This window comes from Fringilla coelebs, assembly GCF_963513975.1.
Source record: "Fringilla coelebs genome assembly, chromosome: 2".
NCBI classification, from domain to species: domain Eukaryota; kingdom Metazoa; phylum Chordata; class Aves; order Passeriformes; family Fringillidae; genus Fringilla; species Fringilla coelebs.
Genome location: NC_140029.1, coordinates 102,298,305 through 102,320,684, shown reverse-complemented (window position 1 = coordinate 102,320,684; position 22,380 = coordinate 102,298,305). Strand labels below are relative to the sequence as shown.

At 42.3% G+C, this 22,380-nt stretch overlaps 1 protein-coding gene across 1 annotated transcript in view; it reads right to left on the bottom strand.

Moving 5' to 3' along the window:
- Positions 1-15,938, bottom strand: part of CYYR1 (cysteine and tyrosine rich 1) — a gene marked incomplete at its 5' end in the record, with an annotated part of 30,839 nt that extends 14,901 nt beyond the window's left edge. Inside the window, 2 exons of the mRNA XM_084201065.1 lie at positions 13,508-13,613; positions 15,851-15,938. Of these exons, the coding sequence (XP_084057191.1) occupies positions 13,508-13,613; positions 15,851-15,938 (194 nt within the window). The remainder of the gene's footprint in view (positions 1-13,507; positions 13,614-15,850) is intronic.
- Positions 15,939-22,380: the final 6,442 nt, after the last annotated feature.

The window sequence follows — 22,380 nt, the reverse complement described above, 5'->3', positions numbered from 1 at the left end:
GCTCAAAAGCACAGTGACACCTAAAGTTTTTAGCTTTCACATTTTTCAGATGCTGTACTGCATTAGTGTCTAACTCTGAACTTCATACAGAGTGTTAGTTGTCAGAGCTTTGGAGACAGGCATGCAATAAGAACACAGTGAGCTCACACAGCAACAGCTGAGGTTTATTGTCCAGTGTCCTTTATTAGGGCTTCCAATTTCCTGCATTTAAACATCTGATTGGTTGGAGTCTTAGCACCGCCCAGCTCACTGGCCAATGATATGTCTGCATCCAGGTTTCAATGGGATTGGCTGAGGTCCCCTGTTTGAGTTTATTAACATGAATTATCATATCCAGGGGCTTGTTTACTTCTATTCTTTAGTGAGCTAGGCTGGTCAAGTTCGTGTCTGTTATGGCCAATTTGTCTGCGCAGCTACAGACCAGCTGTAGCTGTCACAGTTAGTAAGCTCTCATCAGAGTTTGGTCAGACAAAACAATCCTTCCAGGCCTGAGAAGCAAGGTTATCATCACAGCCTCAGGCTTGAAAAGTATACTCAAAAGTAAATTGGGGAGAACGAACTGGAGGAATGTGACTTAACGATCTGAAGCTGTAATTGGACAATTAACCCCGATATGAAAACAGACCAAACTTATATCTGCCTGAAAATCCCATGCCAGTCATCCGTCTTGGGTGTAGGCTGCGGGAATCCTAAAAAATCAGAGGTAAAATTGTATCTTAAGGCTTACAAGCAGGTATTGTATTCGAAATAAGCAAGCACTGCTTTAACCGGAGGTACATGTGCTTATAGTGGTTGCATAAATCTACTGTCAGTATGCTTTTGCTTTGTGTGATTGGTTGAAAAACTTTTAAATTAAGTTGTAACATTGAGTTCTGCGGCTGCTGCGGAGGATGAGAGCTGCTGGCATCTTCCCACTGTCCTAACCATGTAATGAGACTGATGCTGGAAAATAAACAGCTCGAGGTGTGTTCCACAGCAGTCCTGTCCGGTTTGTGATTTTGTATATACTGTCACAGACATATGTTATGAAAAATCCTTTCGTTAGGATCTCTTCTCCTGCGAAGCTGAGAAGCTTCAGCTTCTCCATGCTTTGCTGCTTTGGAATGTGATTTGGAGAATTGTTTTTACTTGATGATCAATGTGAAATTGTTTTTACTTGATGATCAATGTCAGCCACCTGTGTCAAGGCTGTGAGCAGTCACAAGATTTTATTATTCATTCCTTTCCATTCCTTTTCTTTGCTAGCTTTCTGATGAAATCTTTTCTTCTATTCTTTTGGTGTAGTTTTAGCATACCATTTTCTTTTAATATAATATATATCATAAAATAATAAATCAGCCTTCTGAAACATGGAGTCAAGATTCTCATCTCTTCCCTCGTCCTGGAACCCTGCGAACACCCCCACATTATACACCTGTATTAAAGCCTCTGAGAGGCTCCTGCACTGCCCACATCACTGGAAAAGCATTCAAGGAGTATAACCAAAGTGGAGGCTTTAGCTCATCTTGCACCTTCTGGAAAGTCCAGCAATGCTCCTGCTCATTGTAATGGAATGTTGTGTGGAGATCATCATGGTGAGGGAGGGAGCACAGGGACCCACTTGCTGAAGTAGTGTCAGAGCTGTTTCCAGTTCCCTGGTGGCAGCACCTGCACGTGGAAAACAGCTTTGACTGCCAAGGAGCCAAGCCATTTCCAATTCTACAAAGCTAAACACACATGGCATGCATTGAGCTTTGCAGGAACTGGAATTCACGGTCCTTTCCTAACTGTATGCATTGCTTCAGTTAGACTCTTTCATTGACATTAATGAGTGATGAATCACTCCTGAAGCAGAAGCGCTTATTGACTTTTCTTCCTTTTTTTTTTTTTTTTAAAGTTATGGGAGAATGAGGGAAGATAGAGGAGAGAATTTTGCCATTTAATGCAACAAAGGAGAGGAAAATTGTAACCAAAAATCCTTTTCACAACAACAAAGTGAAAATAACATTGAATAAAGAAAAGTAATAAAATATCTGAATACGAACAAATAACACTACCTTAAGGACCAGAAAAAAATGCCTTTTGACCTTTTTATAAATCTGATTCTGAGAATATAAACTTTTCCTCAAAAATGCATTAAATAAATGCATTTATTAAATTTCAACTCAGATTAGAATATTTTACTGCTTTTAGAATTCAATGTGTTAGACAAATGAAAAATATTTAGGGGTTTTTTGACATTGAATAATCTGGAGTGGTTCTTGGGTGATCTGTCAGGAAAAGTGGGAATTAGGACATTAGAAACCTAACATCATAAATTATTTTATTCCATTTTAAAATCATAAAATATGTGCATTGCTTGAGCAACCATGCAATAGCTTTTTAAAATGGCAGTACTAGCTAGAAACATGTATTTTGATTCTAAATAAATCTATCTGAATTACCCAGCAAAGGGATTTTTCCCTCATTTCTTCATATGAAAATAATAAGACACTGATAGTTTAATTTTAGAAATTCTAAAGCAGATTAAATGAAAAAAATGTTTTTAATCTTTTCTTTTTCTAATGTACTTTAATACTCAAATCTTACCCCTGTGAAAGCTATAAAAGAGCCTCTTCTGCATTCTTTTCTTTCTGTCAGATTTACAGCACCAATTCCATTTTTATTTCTCATTCTCTTCCCAAGTGCTGTGTGAGAGCTTATACGGGGCACAAAGACCCAGTGAGACTAAGCCAGAGGACATTCTGATTCTAAATCATCATTTCCAAAAACCTACAATGAGCTTGAAAGTATTAGCATAAGTCTTTGCAGGATTCAAACCTTATTACGAAGCATAAGCAAATTATGGTTTTAGTGGTTTGGAATATCCTCATTAAGCATGCATGAAATGCCATTTACAAATGGAAACGGTGTTAAGTGCTTGGGTATATGAATCATTTTATGCTTCTGGAGAAGAGGACTATGAGTCAGAAAACTAAAAAAAACTGAAAATTAAACTATACTTAGAGAAACATGCTGTGGCTTCTACATGTTCCGTAAAATGATGAAAGCTGCTTTATCTGAGTGCAGCTATGCTGAGGATGCAGAAGTCGCCACACAGTAAAGACATGCACACACATTAAGCAATGTTGAGCTAGGTTTGACCTCCTCCACCTCAGCTGATCACTGGGGCCTGGAGAAGAGCCAGTTACTGATAAGTCAGCAATAACTTCCCTTGGAAATGCATGACATGCTGGCTCAGCTACCTGCATGGCCCAGGTGAAGGATAGAGAAACCCCAGGCAGTGGGGTAATGCAAACAGAGGATCCAGTCTCTTCCTCCCCTTTCCCAGGAGATGGGACACTTCTTACTCCTGTAGAGCTGTGCAGAAGAGACACCCCCTGCACCCTGGTTCCTTCCTCACAGTTTTGGTGACATGTTACCTTGTTTTTATGCTAATGAGATAAAGCAAAAAAGAAATGCTTTTCTCCCTCCTTGCTGAAGCACAAGGAAGCCTGGCAGAAGGCTCTTATTACATCTGACAGTAGTTAAACACAACCAGGAACACCGAAGTGCAACCAGCCTTCAGCTGTCCTTTGCCATCCTGTGTGCTCCAGTAAGTCCATGCAGTTTACCAGAGCTGGTGTTTCTCAAGGGAAGAAACAACAGGATCCACAAGCCAGGAGACCTGGCTATCCTATTTAATGGATCCTATCCATGAAAATATCTCTGGTAGCAAAATCAGATGGAGTGACAACCTGAGCTATTTTGACAGAATGATCTATAAACACAACATTTTGTGACGTTTCTTCCCTTGAGGTAAATCCTGCTGTTATGCCACAACCTGTAAGTAATCTAAACTTGACACCATTTTGCAACAGCATGAAGGAGTTGACTGAACGCTGCTACATGGCTTGCAAAATATTCAAAGCATCAAAAGCATCCACAACCACTAAACAACATATTAATACCGTTTTCATTAAGATATATGCTCAAGATGTCCAATTATTTCCCCCAAGAATCACAGTCCATTATAGTCACTTCAGAAAAATGTGCAACTGTTGGAAAGAGCAGACAGGTTGTTCAACAGCACAGTCAAGTAACACAAAGAAATGTTTACCCAGGAAAGCAGACTCTTTTCCTTCTATGTATTCTTTTCCTTCTATGTATGTGCATACCACCATACCCCACTGACTAAATGAGAGTTATACTTTTGAATCCAGACATACATTTAAATGTACACAGTTAACTAATACAGTGAATGGGAATCACAGAATCACAGAATGTGATGAGTTGGAAGGGATCCATCAGGATCATCAAGTCCAACTCCTGGCCCTGCACAGGACACCCAAAGAATCACATGTGATACATAAAATGGATGAATACTCTGCCATATAGCAGCTCCCCAAAACAAACCCAGTCCACAATCCATCACTTAGAGAAAGGATGAAAAAGGTTATTACACAATTTCATATCAAAATGAAGGGTGAATTTAAAAAATATTACAAGAATTAGCAGACTTGTAGTAAAAGCTTGTGAAAGAAAAGATTCTCGATGACCAGAAAAATATGGCTCTGGAAGAGCTTTCCAGTAGATGCAGCAGCGGTGAGCTACTGAGAACTGTGAACATTAAGCTTGGCATATTTATGGGCTGCCTGTGATAGTGGGAGCCTGGTTGCACTGACCTAGCAGTGCGACACAAGCAAAAGCTCCGAATTCAGAGCTAAGCTGCAGTAGGTATGAAAAAAAATACACAGACATCAAAAGGACTCACGTCTCTCTGAGTCAGTGCTAAATCACCAAAGCTCTGGGAAAGCTTTGCGTGTGGGGAAAGGAAACAAAGAGCTTCTAGTAAGAAAAGAAAGGACTATGCAGTCAAGGTGGGAGACATGTAACAAGGTTTCTAAAATGTAACAAGTAGCAGAAGCATAGTAGTTTTGCAGAAGAAATTGTTATACAAATGCTTGTCTTGGGGGGAAAAAAGCAGATGTTGCTCTTAGGGAATTGATCATGTATATTATTGGTTACCAGTCATCAGAACACTTATACTATTGACTATCCAGACCCACGCTATTCTAGCCTGATAGTAAAAATATTATAAAAGCTATGTACACTTTTAATAAATGTTTCCAGACACACCACATCTAGTGACCGTGCCTCACATGTTGTATCTGGGCTCACAATTGAGAGAGGGATTAGCAGCCTCCATTCCAAACTTCTCTAAATTAATTTTTTTTTCTTTTTTTTCCAAAGCAACTGCATTAATCAGCTAGTCCCATAGAAAACACAGGAACACTCTTGTCTTAAGCAAATATTTACTCCAGTACAGATATTTTTGTCCCATCAGGACCAATGGAGATGAGATATTACCCTTAGACCTGTCTCATGGCATAGGAGTGGCATTCTTGGCGGTACCAGAAGTGTGTCACAGATCAGGCAGTCTGAACTGCCAACTCAACAAGATTAATTGGACTGTACAACAAATTTTCTGAGGGATGAAGTAGAATTACGCTTTCCCACTCTGGGGAAGGCAAGTGATAAATGAAAGAATAGAATGATGTGACGCAAAATAGGCAAATGGTACAATAAGTACACAAATGGTACAATAAGTGCAAAGTAAAAAAGGGGATCCTAAGAGCAAGTATGTTGAAGAACCAAAGAGGCTAATATAAGAAAGAATTAATTGGGCCTCTCTGTGCTGCTGAAGATTTCTCCTTGTGCTTCTTAAACTTCAAAGGCTAGTCACACTCAAAAGCCAAGCTGAATGCAAATGTCCTGATTCAAAAAAACACTTCATCACTAAGAGTGGAACATGTTTAAATGTGGCATGGGGTTTCCAGCACTGTCTTGGGATGCTTTTCTATTCCCTTACCATCTGCTCTATGCCCAAAAATGGTTGCTGTAGCTTTAAGGTTGGTCTGGGGGAAGAAGGGAGCCCTGGGGCTCTTGTGCAGGCTTTTTCAAAGCCTCACTCTCCAGGTGAGGATGTGGTTGAGGTGTGCATCCCAGGTGTGGATGCAGTGAGGATGGTGGTTACTTTGCTGCTTAGCCAGCTTGGGTTATTTTTAGCTTAGGCAAGAGGTTGGGTTTTTATCCCTTTCCCTGGCCTTGGAGACTATGGCAGCAATAATTCCTTTGTTTTTGGGTTTTTTTTCCTGAACTGTTTGGTCTGGTTTGGTCCAAGGCCAGAGGGAACTATCAACTATAACTTTGTTTTGATTTTCTTCTTATATATGTTATCACAGAGGCATTACAACCTCTCAAATTGGCCCAGTTTTGGCCAGCAGCATGTCGGTCTTCAGAGCCATCAGGGACTGCCTCTGCTGGACATGGTAGAAGCGTCCAACACCTTCTCACAGAAGTCACCTCTGTGGCCATTCCACTACCAAAAAAACAGGCCATGCAATACCAATATAAGAGGAAATAGTCATTATAAAGTGATTTTCTCATAAACTTGTCTCTAAACTAAGGGGAACAAGCAAAGCAGGAAAAGAAAAAATGGTGATAGTATGTCAGACCTGGCAGAAGCAGCAGAACACCCTGAGTCTGGTATGTGACATATGTGAAACAGAAGGAGCTGGGGAGAGAGGCAAGAATTAACAGGATTTTAGGAACCAACAGTCTAGATGCCACAATCAGGTCTAATCCTGATGTCAAGCTAATGAGGCTCACTGATATCTCTATAGCAATCAGTTTTATGAGCAGTGGTGCCCCACCTCTGTAGGAAAGGCATTTTGTGCTGTTCTTGTGAGCCAGCAAAGGCTTCCTGAAGATAAGGAAAGCCCTGTATCTCTCTTAAGGAAGGTACCAATACTATCACCATGACAACATGAAGAAAGAGAGAAAGTTAAAAGATAAGGACTTGGCTCACAGAGTGACGTGGCTCCTTTTCACCTATTGAGAGTTTTGTTTCTTTTTCATGACCAATGGGCAGTGTATGTGTTTGTTAAGCAAATGTAAATATCCTGTAAAACTATAAAGGCAACATATTGCTTTAATAAATAGCCCTACACAGCCTTCTGATTTGAGTGTCGCACTCTACAGCAACACACCTCTTGATTGTACCTCACTTTTCAAGAAATAGCCTCACTGTTTCTCATCCTTTATATGAATAGTTGTCCTGGTTTAGGGCAAATTTGGGGAAAAACCTCTAAAGGGGTTTCCTCCAGAAAGAAAATTCAAGTGGCCCCTCCCCTGACTAGTTTGGGAAAAAGATTTCCTTGGAGAAAAGTGAAAAAACCTGTTTTTTAACAGGCAAAGCATTTGGCCAGCACAAAAAATGAACAATATTAAACAATAGTAAAACCCCTTGCCACTCCAAAAGAGATTACAAACTCCGAAAATCCCTCTGTGGGCTGTAGCTCAGCTTACTCAGTCTCTTATCAGTTCCTCTGGTGCTGGAAATGCCGCGGCCCAGGCCTGTGAGCTGACAGCGCTGTTCTGGGTTGTAATGTCATGATCTGCTAGTACAAGCCGGGGTCATGATGATTTGTTAACTGATCTCAGAGTGCAAAAACAACACAGAGGGGATTTCAGTATTAATCGAAATAAAAAGTGCATTTGTTGAGTGCTCACAGCAAATGTGATAGAAGGATTAGAAAGGAGATAAAGGATAGAGAGAGAAAGAGGGGGGGATGTAGCTACCAATGGAGAGATGAAATCCTTGTGATCCAGCCAATAGATCTGTCTTGTCACATAAGGGAGAATCTCATAGTCTTTGGTTAACTCAGGGGTCTTTTATAGTCCTCTTCCGGGAGGGGAACAGGTACAGGACAGTGGAGAATAAGTCCATTGAGAACAAGTGCAGACAGTCCAGTTCTGAAACAGGACAAACCAGTCTCAGCAGTGAGCAGGAACCATTGTTTCAGGACATTGTTTCTATGGGAAACCAGTCTTGGTCCAGCGAACACATCTGCAGGTAACACTTGGCAGACATCCCGCTTCAGCCAGCCCAGTGCCCCTGTGTCAGAATTTTAAGTCTCAGTCCTTGGGAAGGGCCTTCAATCTCTGTCCGTCACGGTGGTCGTGAAGCAAGTGAGGGAAACTTCAGACCATCTCTTACATGGGTGTTCAGTGCAGAGCAGGTTTAAACAGCTCCAAGAAAAAGAAAAACCATGGTGCAGGGAGCTTCTCTGCCTCAGCTAGCTGAAAACTAACTAAAAGCAAAGGAGAGCACTCTATCGTTGTCTGTGCTGCAGACATCACAGTCCAGGAGAAGGATGTTGGGGAGCAAGTGCAGATTCTGATAACAAACTGCACTTGTTCTCTCCCTCCCTTGGCTCTTGGAACCATGCAAAACTTATTTTGGGGCTAAACAGACAAAGGTGCAAAATTTATTTCTGGAGCAGACAAATGGGGATGTGAGCATCATAAAGTCACCCTAGGACAATAGTGAACATTCCAAACAGGAAATTTGGGACAGGCACACTTTAGGAATAGGACAAGCAATGTGGGCGTGATGGGAGTCAGTTCCAGACACCCATCAAGAGCATGCAGAATGCCATGGTTTTATCACCTGGCACACACATATTACCCCCACAGAATGAGATTCCCATTATGGGAAGCCACGATATTTTGGCCATGTGACAAAGACACATCCAGGCACAGACTGAAAAAGACTGATGGAGAGTAGGAACACCAGCTGAGTACGGCATCAGTTGTCTTAATTAGCAAATAAGTCACTCACATATATGAGGAATTATAATCATTGCACAAGAGCAAAGTACCACCAGGAACACTAAAAAAAATTTAAGACTTCAAAAGAATGGAGGAAAGCAAAACATTACTGTGTGTAATGAAGAAACTGGAGAAAACAGGGAAAACTATGAAGGTGCTTCATCATACAGTTCGATTTTTAAACTTCTTGGACAATTGGATCCAATGGACAGCCTACACTCTGAGTGGCTTTTTTTGCAGTTTTGCTATTACACACTTCAGCTACATTTGTCTGTCTGAACAAAAAACCCCATGATTTATCAGCCATGGAAAGGCATTTTTACCTGTTTCCAATGGCATCCTCTTGTCTATAGCACTGAATAGAAGGTAAAATCAATACAAAACCCATAGAGAAGGAGAATACAATGACTGGTGTAGATGGATTAATGGAGTAATTTAATGGATGTATTTCCTGTCATAAAGAGGCTCTTGCACATTTCTTATGACTTGCCAGCTTGTGAGTAATGAAGTATGCGATCTTCTAGCTACTTAATTATTGTAATGTTTCAATAGTTGGGTTTTGCTTAGGAGTTATTTAATAATCCTTTTTTTCATATTCTATTTCTACCCTCCTTTATCATATAGATAATTAAAAAGAAAGAGATTTACTGCTTCTCTTTTTTCTGATCAGACAACTCATGTGGATAAAGCAACATACATGCCTTCATGTTTTCTAAACCCTTAATTTCAAACAACAAACACCTGTTCAGAAACTGAAGGTTATGCTAGACTCATTACCAGATTATGTGTGGTATGAAGAAAGACCCTGTTGTATACAACAACTTTTGAGATACAGAGAAACAGATAAATTAAATCCTTCCATTTCAAAGGAGCAATTTAATTAAGTTCTTTTTCCTATTTTTATCCCTTCAAAATCAAGGTTCAATAGATTTCAGAGGAAAAGGTTTTCATTAGTAATGGGCATCTTATCAGAAAGCTCATAGATTTAAAGCACATAGGTCCTTTGTTCCTATTTAATTGTCAAAGGAAACAACCATGTTTTAATTTTGCCTTTTCCTCATTTATTAATTGCACAGAGAACTGTTTCATTTAGCATATTTAGTTCCTTACAGAATCAAACTCAACAAAATCAAAATGTAAATCCTGCTCAAGCTGTGACAGCTCAGACTACTGGCAAGCAGTTAAGTCTGAGTTTAAATTCATATCTAACACAGGAGTCATGACCACATAATCTGCTTTTCCTAGCCTTATAGCTGTGCTGGATTTCCTCATAGGAACACCAAGGCTGCATTTTGGACTGCCTTGGACTGGCATTCTGCAGTGTGCTCGTGCTCAGCCTCAGTGGACACGGGCAGAGAAAGAGATGATCTCTTTCCCAGATTGCTAAAGAGCTTCACATCTTTTTAATTAATCAACACCACACATATGTGACAACATTCACAATACAGAAAACAGCTTCTTCTTTCTTCCCAGGGGACAAAAAGTTGTTTTGGATCCCCAGCTGGCTTGAGAGAATGTAAGTCTATGAAAGTTGACAATTATTAACCCAGATATTTTCCAGCCAAGGATCTCCCTTAGAGAGTTTCAAAATAATTTCTCCTCTCCATAGCATTCAAATGACCCTTACTGTACTTTGTCCATGTAAAACTACAGTAAGTCAGAGAAGACATAATTTCTCCAACTCCTACAGCACTGCACCAAGGAGACAGCCACACTGAACCAAGGGAAAGCATGAGGAGCAGCATAGATGGGCTGTGATGGACTGACCATACCCACATTCCCCACTCCCTGCGCCACTCAGAGTGGGGAAGAAGAGGAGCTGGGGATGGAGGAGTGAAATTGAGCCTGGGATAAAGCCTGAGAGAAGAGGAGAGGGAAGGGGAAAGTTTTCAAAATGAGATTACATGCATAAAGAAGACATGTCCTGACCTGCTTTTACGGAAAAAAAAAAAATTGTGACTTAATCATGCAAAATTTCGGGTCAAAGGAATACAACAACTGCTGACTGATCTTCAAGTCTATGCATTGGAGTATTTAGCCATAAAAAATTTGAAGGATCAAATGTCTTCTTCAAGATGTGTTGTGGCAAACAGCACTTGCAAGAGCCTCCTCTAATATTCAAATCCACCCAGATATACACAAACCCTTCCAAATGTGTCAGAGCCACTCACACTCAGCTCTAATTCAATACCTATTTACATTTGTTAAAGAAACATATGAAAGAAAAGGTGTCAACTTGCTGCTAAAGGCATGGTTTCAGCATTTCAGCAGTCCCTCTAAAGAACCCCTTGGTCAAGGCCTTCACAAAGCACAGCTCTAACATAAGGCTAGACAAATGCTAGCTATGCACTCACAGAAATGAGAGATTAAATCCACGTGTTCTACAGGAAGCCTCCTTCTTATAATGTGATGCCCTGTGCTCTTGTGTCCATCATTCCTAACCACACGTGGTCTGGAACAAGGTATTCAGAATGCAAAACTCCTTTTTGCTTGTAAATGGAAAAACAATTTTGAAATGAAAAAATAGAAAAAACAAATGAAAGCAAACATTCACTCAGTAATCAGGAAAAAAAAATCACTTATCATTGTACAACATCCATCTTAAATACATGCTTTGTCATTTCCAGATGAATGAAGGATTCTGGTGTTCTACCATAATTTTATTTACTTAAGGCCAGGAAGCATGTGATCTGTTTTAAAAACTGTGGATCAATTCTGTATTAAAATACCATCACTCTGCCTACTCCTTCTAAGTGCTATAAAATATACTGATGGGAACTGGAATATTCCCCAGGTACCATGGCTGAAACAAAACTTGCATTAGAGGAGTCTTTCTAAAAAAAAACAACCACCACCTTCCCACTCAGTCTTCCCCAAGTACCAGGCAGTCCATATGCCATGTCATTTTTATCCTCTCTGGTTTTAGTCAAGAATATAAACCTGTGATAGATGAGTAATGCACTGATTGACTCTCACAATGAACAGACAAGTATCATGTATATATGTTAAGAAAGTTTTATAGATTTATAGTTGTGTTGTACCCCCTTGCGTTGTTATCAAGAGACAGCCAGGCTGGCACATCTGGGAGGGGTGGCTTGTCACTATGGTGACATCTGACCTCCAATCAGGGTCTGAGGAAGTCATCTCCACCACTGGACAGCAAAGAAGGGGTTAGATGGACAGAACTTTGGGAGGGGTTAAAGGGTTAAAAAGGGAAAACCTCCATTGTGTGGGTGAGCACATGGTGGGAAAAATCCTTTGCTTCTGGCACCATAATATTTTCTCTATTCAGTCTTCTGTTCTATTTTTTGATAAGGTTTAATAAACCTTTCTAAAATTATTAAAAGTGAGTAGCCATTTCTCACAAACCTAAATCAAGTCACAGACTGTATGCTAAAGGCTAAGGAAATTACTAGTGTAATTGGTACAACAGAAAATAAGATGCCCTATCATGAAGAACCACATTTTATGTTTCATTTAGGTTTGCCCTAGCACATGAATGTACGACTTGTGAGATGTGATGTGAAAAATGCATATTTTGTGACTGGCTTTTTGCAAATATTAAAATGAGTATTATATGTGTTATGTTAGAAAGTTATGCTGTATTAATTCTCTTAAGTAGTATGCTAAATATAGTTTTAGGTTACAACAAAATGTTAAAATAGAAACTATGCTATGTAAGATACTTTTTTTCTAAAGAAAGGACTCGCACTGAGATAGCAGCCACAGGACACCTAAATCTTTCAGAGAAAAAGAATTTATTGTTCTCTTATCAGAAGAAGCTGACTTCTTCCTGCCTCGACACTAGGATTAAGAGGAAGAAGTTGACACTGACCAGACAGAATCCTGTGTTTGAATGGAATTTATGCATTATGTATGAGGTGTATGAATATGCAACAAGCTGTTGTTTTTACGGGTTAATTCTTCGTTAACCTCGGGCTTGTGCTGCCCAGAAAAATGTACCCGGACATCTGTAACTCTTTGTTTCTATTGTCTCATATTATCCTAATTCAAATTGTCCTAATTATTATTACTCTAATTGTATTACCATTTTTATAACCATTTTATTATTAATAAACTTTTAGAATTTTAAAAACAAGTGACTGGCATTTTTCACATGTGACCTTAGTTAAGGCCAGAGTCAGGTCCATTAGCAGGCAAGCTTCTTTTCTTCCTCACCAATGCAAAGACAAACAGCAGCACTAGAGCCTATGTTTTTTAATCAAAAGTTTATTCCTGTATTTTTCCCTAGATAGAAAATATTTGTAACCACTTCATTTCATCTGCCCTGTTTTTTAAAGCATTGTGAAACATGCTATTCATACAACATTGCTAAAGGGTCAGCTTGTTCTCACCTAGAATCTGTTCAATAAATTCCACCAACAGGCAAAACACTATTTAACAAAAGCAAACAAGTAAATAAAAGTGAAAATGAAAAGAAAAAGTACTCAAAGCAATATGAATTTCAAATCCAAGTAATTTGAATTACTATTCAATCACTATCCACTCAGTGTGAGAAACCATTTCAACAAAACACACAAGATTTCTATTCAGAGATCGTTTCAGCTCGAGCTTGAAACAAAGTTCTCACTATCTCTAAAGCTTAGCTCCAGAAATTATACTATTGTACACAAACTAAGGACAGAACCCACAATCTTAGCAAGCTTTCTGGTATGTTTCAATAATTCATGTAACACAAGACCTCAAAGGAATACCAAAGATTGTTACCAGCAAGGAAAAAAACAAGCCAAACTGAAACCAAAAAACCAAAACACTGCCTCAGTTTATTGCCAAAACATAGTTTTGCCACAGCAAATTTACACCGACTTCATAAACACAGCACACCTTTTCTTTTAAGTGCAAATATACTCACGAAAAGACATTCCCAATGTAGGCATAATATGAACAGCAGTAGGGAGTAGTCCCATCACAGCAGTAAGCCTTGCAGTCATTATCACACTGAGCCAAACAATCTTCTGCTGAATAAAAATAACACTCATGATGTCAAACATCAAAATCGTACAGCACAGCTTTGAAGAAAATGCAGTCAAACAATTTCATGCAATCATAGAACTGCCTTTGAAGTGTGATCTGACTGTAATCCTAATGGCAGCCCATTCCCACTCATGCTGCATTTCAGACTTAGGTGCTTTCCACATATGGGTATTCTATAGCTGGCCATATCAGTTCCTCCTTGTACTTAATCCTTTAAAGTGAAAAAGAACATTTTGAAATACCAAGACACCACAGACCAACTTTTTCCATCCCAGCAAGGAGTCCAGAAGAAACCTGAGTCTGGGCTGCCTTTCTTGTTGATCTAGAGGGTGGCAGGAGAGAAGGAAGCTGTCTGAGAACAGGCTATTTCTCCCAATCCCAGCCTGGGGCTCCCTTATCCCTTCCCATCTGGCAGCAGCTCCCCTCACTGTGCTCCAACACCAGGGCCATGGTCAGTGTGGCAGGGCAGTGCCCTCTCTGCCCCGCTGAGGAGGACGCTTGAGGCCACAAGTGCTCCCCGCCACAATGCTCTGCTGGACAAAGCAATCTGTCAAACAACAATAAGAGAGCTCTTTACAATTAAGAAACACGGGAGAGCATACATCTTTTTATTCCTATGAAAAGCTATTTTAACAGTATCTACCTCTTGGGCTGTCATGGCATTTAGTGTTTTTAAAGTCCTAAGTCAGGTTCCCCCAAGAAGACAACACTGTACTGCCACTGCACTGTAAAAACATTCTTGGGGATCACCGTCCCCATAGTCAAGGCTTCAGCTGCAGCCTGGATAAATTCAGAGGGACTCCATGTTCCATACACCATCACCCTTGGTGACCTATTTGGTCACATACTGCAGTGGCAGAGACTTGAAATCAAAGATGGCAAACCATGCTTCTGCATTCCCAGTGCACTGTAGCTCCCCATTCCCCATGCGACTCACCCGAGAGGTTCTAATTCTCCCATTGCCATTAATGCCTTTCATCTGTGCTGACCCTTTTGGTTGGTGTGCTGGGATCTGGGCAACCCTACCTCACCTCAGGTTCTGCCATGCTCCCATTCCTGCCCCAGGTAGGTTAAAGTTCCCACTTTGCCCTGAGACTCCTTTGCTCACTGACTCATGCTGCTGACCCATCTCACAGCCTGACTGCTCACAGGATTTTAGCAGGTCAGCTCTCTGAACCTGCTCACACTTGGTCTCTGCTTGAAAATGAGCACCAAGCGAGGGCTGGAGAGGGCTGCGCAACACAGCACAAGGGTCAGCCCAGGCAGACACACCCTAACCCTGTGAGATGACCCCTGTTAAAGAAACACATGAAAAAAACAGAACAATCAACCCACCATCCTGCCAACCAGCCCCGCCGACAATCAGGGCAGCCAGCAGGACACCCCTCTCCAGAAGGAGAACAGCAGGGCCTGGGTAGTACAGACACTTCTATAGGAAGCAGCAATGGAGGACTGCCACACAGGACACCCCACACCATGGCTTTGGCAGGGCTGCCATCTCAGGACACCCCATACCAGGGCTTTAGCACTGTGCCAGCAGCTCCAGGCCTTTGCAATGTCACCTCTTTTTTGGCATGTGTACTCATGGCTGTGCCATGCCAGTACACCTCCAGGCTCTGCCCTGACGGGAGAGCACCAAGGCGCCTTCACAGGCACCCTGCACATCACAGGTCTATCCTTCGCAGGTGGGCTCACAGAATCATGGAACAGATCAGGTGGGAAGGGACCACAGTGGATCATCTGGTCCAACCTGACTGCTCAAGCTGAATCCTCCTAGAGCACATGTGGCACGGGACTGCATCCAGATGGTTCCTGAGTATCTCTATTCAGGGAGACTCCACAACCACTCTGGGCCATCTGTTCCAGTGTGTGGACATCCTCACAGTAAAGTTATTCCTCATGACTTCCTGCACGTTGCCCCCCGCTTCACTGCTCAATACCACCGAGCCTCTGCTCCATCCTCTTGGCACACCCCCTTCATATATTTATACAGGCTAATGAGGCCCTTTCTCAATCCCGTCTTCTTGAGGTTTACTCTCCCTGCAGCCAGACAGTGGCTCCCGCTCTGCTGGGACACCCCGGGGACCCCCTTCCAACTCCTTAAGCCAATTCAATCGCCGACGAGGAAAAGCTTCCACATCGGACCTAAACCGCCGGCCCCGCTCACACCCGCTGCCCGCAGCTCCGCGCCCGTCCCCCGCCCCATGCCGGTCCCGCTGACCTGCCAGAAGGAGGAGGAGGAGGAGGAAGACAGGGGGAAACAACACCCCCCCGGCGGGGTACCTCTCCGTCCGGCCGCGCCGCTCCATGCCGGCTGCCGCACGGAGCCGCCGTCCGCCTCATGGCGGGGGCGGGCCAGCCCTCACGGCGGGGAGGAGGGCAGGCGGAGCCGGGCGGATCAGCCCTCACGGCGGGGAGGAGGGCAGGCGGGCAGGCGGAGCCGGGCGGATCAGCCCTCATGGCGGGGAGGAGGGCAGGCGCAGCCGGGCGGGGCCCCCCGAACCCTGCGACCGTCCCCGAGCGGGGCCGGCGGCTCCCGGAGCGGCGGCGGCCCGTGTCTTACTCCGGTCTTCTCTTCTCTGCCTTCCCGCCGCCTCTGTCCTGCCCCGGGTGAGCCGAGGGGTGTGAAAGGCGGTGCCGGTGTTGTTTGCGCCGCCTTAGTCATGCGGTCTTCGAGGGGGCTCCTGCCGTGGTTAAAGTCGAGATTGTCTTTAAAGTGGGATTGGAACTGTGGTTGTGTGAAAAACGCCACTTGTTTTTAAAATTTTAAAAGTTTGATGGTAACAAAATGGTTATAAAAATGGTAATACAATTAGAGTAATAATAATTTGGACAATTTGGATTAGGACCATATGAGACGACAGAAACAAAGAGTTACGGACAGTCCGGGTACCTTTTTCTGGGCAGCACAAGCTCAAAAAAGGACACCCGTTAACAGAGGATTAACCCTTAAAAGTAATAGCCCGTTGAATATTCATACACCTCATACATGATGCATAAATTCCGTTCAATCAAAGGATTCTGTCTGGTCCTCATCAGCTTCTTCCTCTTAATCCTAACGGTGTCTTGGATCCTGAGTGAGGCAGGAAGAAGTCAGCTTCTTCTGATAAGACAACAATAAATTCTTTTTCTCTGAAAGATTTAGGTGTCCTGTGGCTGCTATCTGGTGCGAGTACCTCGCTCCTTTCTTTTAAAAATATCCCACTTACATTATTCCTATTTAACTACAAAAGTTACCTTTTAACTGCAAAACTACATTAATCATACTATTAAAATGTTAATACAGCACTCCTAATCAACACAACAAAACACATACAGTAAATATCTGCATAGAGCCATATCATATGCACTTTTCACAGGCTGTTTGTGACCTGAGATCAGAGGCATGGCCTGTCTGTAAAGGCAGGCGAGCAGCAGTACCCGGCTGGGTCCGTGCTGCTGAAGGTGCTGCCAGCCCGGCTTGGGAGCACTCGGCTGCTGTGGGGCTGCGGCATCTTCCCAAACCTCAGATGGGCTCGTCCAAACTGCCCAGCAATGAATATGTTCCGTGACCGGGCCAGAACAATGCTCCTAAGTACTCTTCAGGAGTGATTTTTGATAACTATTTAAATGCTGCATAACTCAGCCCATGTAAAAATTTCCACAGATGGGGCCAAAATAATTGCTTTGTGGTCTCACAAAGCAGAAGAGTTAGCTCTGACTTCGCATGAAGAGCTGCAGGTCGAAGAATGTGGAAGGCTGAAATATGCACACAAACAATGAAAAACATCCACAGGTTTTTTCGCTCATAAAAGGTTTCCTGCTGTTGGCTGCTCTGAGGGGAAGGCTGACACAGAAACATACAATGAATCTTCTTTCCCAGACAGACCTGCCGTCACATTTTTTCACTCTCGTGTCTTTGTTGCAAGCATCCAGCAGCTATTCTAATAGAAAAAGGCTCTGCAAGTAAAAGCCAGTACAGGGCTGCACCTTCCACCTGCCTCACACTACACCAAACTCACCTGCCCTTCCCTTCTCCACTGCATTTACCATTGTGTTCTCTGGATCTCGGAACCTAAAGGTAGGCACAATTGTTTCCACAGAGGGGTTGGAAGAGGCATAGGTTGCAGCACAAGTACCTCTTGCTGAATTTTAATCCTTATGACTGCCACGGTGAATTCGGTTGTTAGACCTGGTGCCTTGGGGTTTAGCTTTTATATTTTTCAGATTCTGTACTGCTTTAGTGTGTATTTCTGAGCTTCATATTAGGGGATAGTAAGCTCTCTTCATAGTGTAGGCAGACAAAACAATTCCTTCTCTAGCTGGGGACCAAGGAAAAACAACCCAAATCTCAGGCCAAAGGGCAGTTACAAAAGCAGAAATGTTCAGCAGCTGGTCCCACAGAAAAATGTCCTAGAAAAAAATGAGCTGAGCTAGAATTCCCTTTTTTTTTTGCAGCCTCCCAGCTGCACAGCCAACAATAAAATGATTCGTTTTCAATCCCAGCGCTACATGCGGTCACGTTCTTTCAATCTCAAAGAGCCAGGATCCACAACAGAGATCTTACCCTAACTGCTCCCACACTAACGGGACAGAAAAACACTTGGCTTTTTCCTGGGCACCGTGAACACTCATAAAAACAACCACACGATGACGCTGTCGATTAGAAAAGAAAAAAAAAAATTTAAAAAGGACATGCACCTCTCCTAGCTCTAATCCACGCCCAGTGCAGATCCAGCTTGAAAACGTCACTGTTCTCCAATCAACTATGTCAGGACAAAAAGAGCTCGCTGATCTTCCCCTTCCAAGTGCAGACTCGTATTTGCACCACAGCAAACAGCAATGTGAACTCCTTTGGGCTAATCAATCTTTTCATTCTCACAGAGTCAGTTACAAACTTGAACCTATCGGGCAAAAAGCACAGCTCACAACTATGTCAGCTGAAACAGCTCTTGCCACCTACAACTTCAACCAAACCCATCCAACTGCATGCATCAAAGAGAGGAACTTCTCAAAGCCCTTCTCAAAAGAAATGGCATAACCTCCTCCTAAATAGTCAACCTCCCAGGACTGATCCCAGGCAGAGGTGCCAGAACACTTGTTACTGAACATTCCCTGCCCCTGGGTCTGTATCAGCTGCTTACCAAGACCGAGCATGGAGAGTGCTTACCTTGTCCAAAGTAAGGGCACTGCCAGAATTTCAGAAGACCACTTCTGAGGAGTGGAAAGCATATGCCGAATTCAATCTCTCAAGAGACTTTCCCCCACCTTGACCTTCCTAGCCCTTTGTGCCCTGGCCTTGCCTTGCCTGCACCTCCTTAGGTTTGTCTAGATTTGTTTATCCCAACCCTGCATTCCCTTACTAAACCCTCAGTGTCTTTCCTGTGCTCTTTGTTGCACTCCATTGATTTGCATTGACTTGCTCACCTATCCCCCACCCTGGCTTGTCTATCACTTTTTTCCTCATCCCACTGTGCATTGCCTCTTCCTCCTAGGACACTCACTGCCTTGCTTATCTAGCACGTCCCTTACCTTGCATACTTACATTTTTCCTCCCCTTGCAGTGCCTAACATTCCCCCAGTTGGCTTCCTCACCTGGCCCCCACCTTGACTTCCCTACCTCTTTTTGCCTGGCCCTGCCTTGCCTTGCTTGCTCCTCCTTTGACCTGCTGGCCCCAACTTTGAATTGCCTTACTGACATTGAGACATCCTTCCCTCACCTCTCCTGCCACTCCTTTGCCTTGCATTGCCTTGCTCACTTATCTCCCACCTGTGCTTTCTTACTGTTTTTATTCTCATTTGACTTGCTTTCCTTGCCTCCCTTGTCTTGCCTTCCATTCCTTTCCCTTTGTCAAAGTGGACTTGAATGCTAAACTTCCCCTTTTGTCAAATAAACCTGGGGCTTTCTGGGGTAAAAATCTGCATTATTGGAAATTGCCTGCCTGGCTGGGAGCACACAAATAGCTTCCTGGGCACAGGGGTGAAATCTGGCTGTGCAGCTCAAAGATTGGTCTCATCTCTGACTTGGAGGAGGTCAGGAATTTCTCTGTGAGAAAGAAAAAGTGGGGAAAAGAATTCTACTTCAGCTTGTCACAATACAACTCAAATAGGAAACTGAGGCACATAGCCTCAGAATTAAAACATTTTCTCCAGTTCTCAAAAATCTTAAAGAGCTCCAAAATCCACTTATCAAAGCATCTTGATGTGCCACACAAATGCTGACAAGCTCTACTTGGCCCATGATATGTTTGTGCAGCAGACAGGGGGCTGTGGAATCCAGCTGGCCACTAAGAACACCCCATGAAAGCCCTAGATAGACTCAAATGTGTAGCCTTATGGGTTTAACTTCTGCTTGGGTCCCCCTGTGCCTTGGTCCAGTTTGTTCCCTGATCTGGAAAAGCAGCTTTTGACATTCCCATGCATATAAAAATCTCCCCAGGCTCATATATTACAGCTGTTACTGATGGAAGTATTTACAGAGTGATTAGGTGATTTTGGTTAAAAGGGGCCTTAAAGACCTTTTTCTACCTCCCTGCCATGGGCAGGGACACCTTCTACTAGACAAAGTTGCCCAAATATTGTCCCTCTTGATGTTTTTTAATGGTTTGTTCTTTTCCCCTACTTTTTTTTTCTAAATCATGCACAAGCAGTTACTTGTTCTCTCCTTGCTTATAGCCTTTCTGGGGCAGGAATCCCTATTTTGTACTAGGGGGTCACCATCTACCCCCATTGGACAGTGTGAGGACCATTGTTCCTGCCTAGGTGTTTTAAATGTTCCACTGAATTTAAAAAAAAAGAAAAAAGAAAATTAAAATAAGATAAAATGAAATAAAATGAAATGAAATAAAATGAAATAAAATAAAATAAAATAAAATAAAATAAAATAAAATAAAATAAAATAAAATAAAATAAAATAAAATAAAATAAAATAAAATAAAATAAAAATCACTACAAAACCACCATGAACATCTCTGAAGATGGAAGGGATAGGCCGTTCCAGACCAGACACAGGCTGAAATTACACCTGCATTCACTTTTTAAAAAGAATTTATTTTGATGTTCCAGTTAAATCTGGTATCTTTTAAGGGCAGTTTGCACATTTAAGGTTATTCCTGGCCTGGTGGCCCGAACACCTTAGCTGCAGTCTTGCTCCACACCACTGGGTGTCATCTTAAAACCACCAGTCCTGGACTCTGTAGCTTTATCCAGGCTGTATGTCAGGCTATTCTTGCTGTGCTTTCCAATAGGAATTTCTTGAAAAGGTGCTGTCCTCTTTTCCCTACTGCTATGCGTATCCTTAAAACTGCAAATGCAGGCAGAGGTCCAGCAGTCTGAGTTTGTACATTTGCTCACTGTCTGACATTTACAAGATGTTGGATGAACAAACAAGTCACCAGCAGCTCCCAACTTGGGGTTGCCCCAAGGGCCAAGTTCACTTTTGGGAAAATCCTGCCCTGCTTTGTCATAACTATGTTTCTTCTGGAAAAATTTAGGTATTAGATTCTTGGTTTTCCCTAAGCCTCTACTGGGTCAATGCTTCCTTTTAGCCTTCTCTTGTGGTGGTAGAAGCAACTTGGACTCTCCTTCAAAGGGAGAGGAAATCCTGGCTGTAAAAGCAATGACCATTTCAGTCATTAAAGCTGTGAGTGACCAATTTGCAAAAAGCATCATAAAGGTGTCAGCTGTGCTTAATAGCATTTGGATGGCTTTATGACTCTGTTCTGACACATCATGCATGAAATTACCCTAGAAATAAGCAGATGTGAGCAGAAGTGTCTCATGTGGTAAAGCACAGGCTCTGCTGCACTGATCCAGTGTTAACCTGTGGTCAATAGACCACTAGTGAGCTATAAAACCATGAGGTGTTTCACAGAACAGAAACCCCATGTGTTGTGTATTAATTCATTGCTGAATTCTGAAGACATCATCAACATCTGGTCCTGGCTATCATCAGTATCTGAAAGCTGGTGCAGAATTGTACCAATTATCCTTATTTAATTAACTTTTAATAGTCATCACTGTGTAATTGTGCTTTTCTAGAGCAATAAGCTTATTTCCACCAAGAGGGAATATTCTGTTTATTCTCCCTAAATTCATCCAGACTATTTCATTGATTGCCAAACAGCAGATACAAATTGCAGTGTATCTCCAAATTGCTTGGATGCTCAGGTTTCCCCACTGAGTGATGCAGTCTTGTGGGTTTGCCCCAAGAATTTGCCAGTGTCATGATAGCTTTGCCCTGTGGAGACTAGTGATTGTAGTTGCAAAATTTTAGTACTGAAATTAGAGCTGCATGTTGAAATATTGATGTGCAAGGAAGAGAGAGGAAAGCAGCTCAGGAAACAGAGATTGAAGTGTAAGGCAGTAAAACAGGGTGTTTTCCTGGCCTCGTCCTGGGGAATGGGTTGAAATTCATAGCAAAAATAAAGACAATTAAAGGTCTTGGAAGTCTCAGCTAAGGATTTAAATGTAATAAATAAATAATGCCTTAAGAGAGGAGTAACTGAGAGTTCTTGCTGCACAGGATCTGGCTGGGTGCATGAGAACCCTGAGGAGTCAGGAAGGCCAATTTTTGAGTATGTCAAGTTCTAAACAGCCCAGGGTTTTCATTCAAGCTTCTCCATAAGCAAAGAAGAAGAAAAATCTCATTGTTGCAGAGAGTCTTGCTAATGGAAATATTGAATAACCATAATTTGAGCTTGGCTTCCTCATAAATTCAAAGCAATTTCCCCATCATATCAGGAGAATATATGGCCTTTCTTGAAGCAGCAG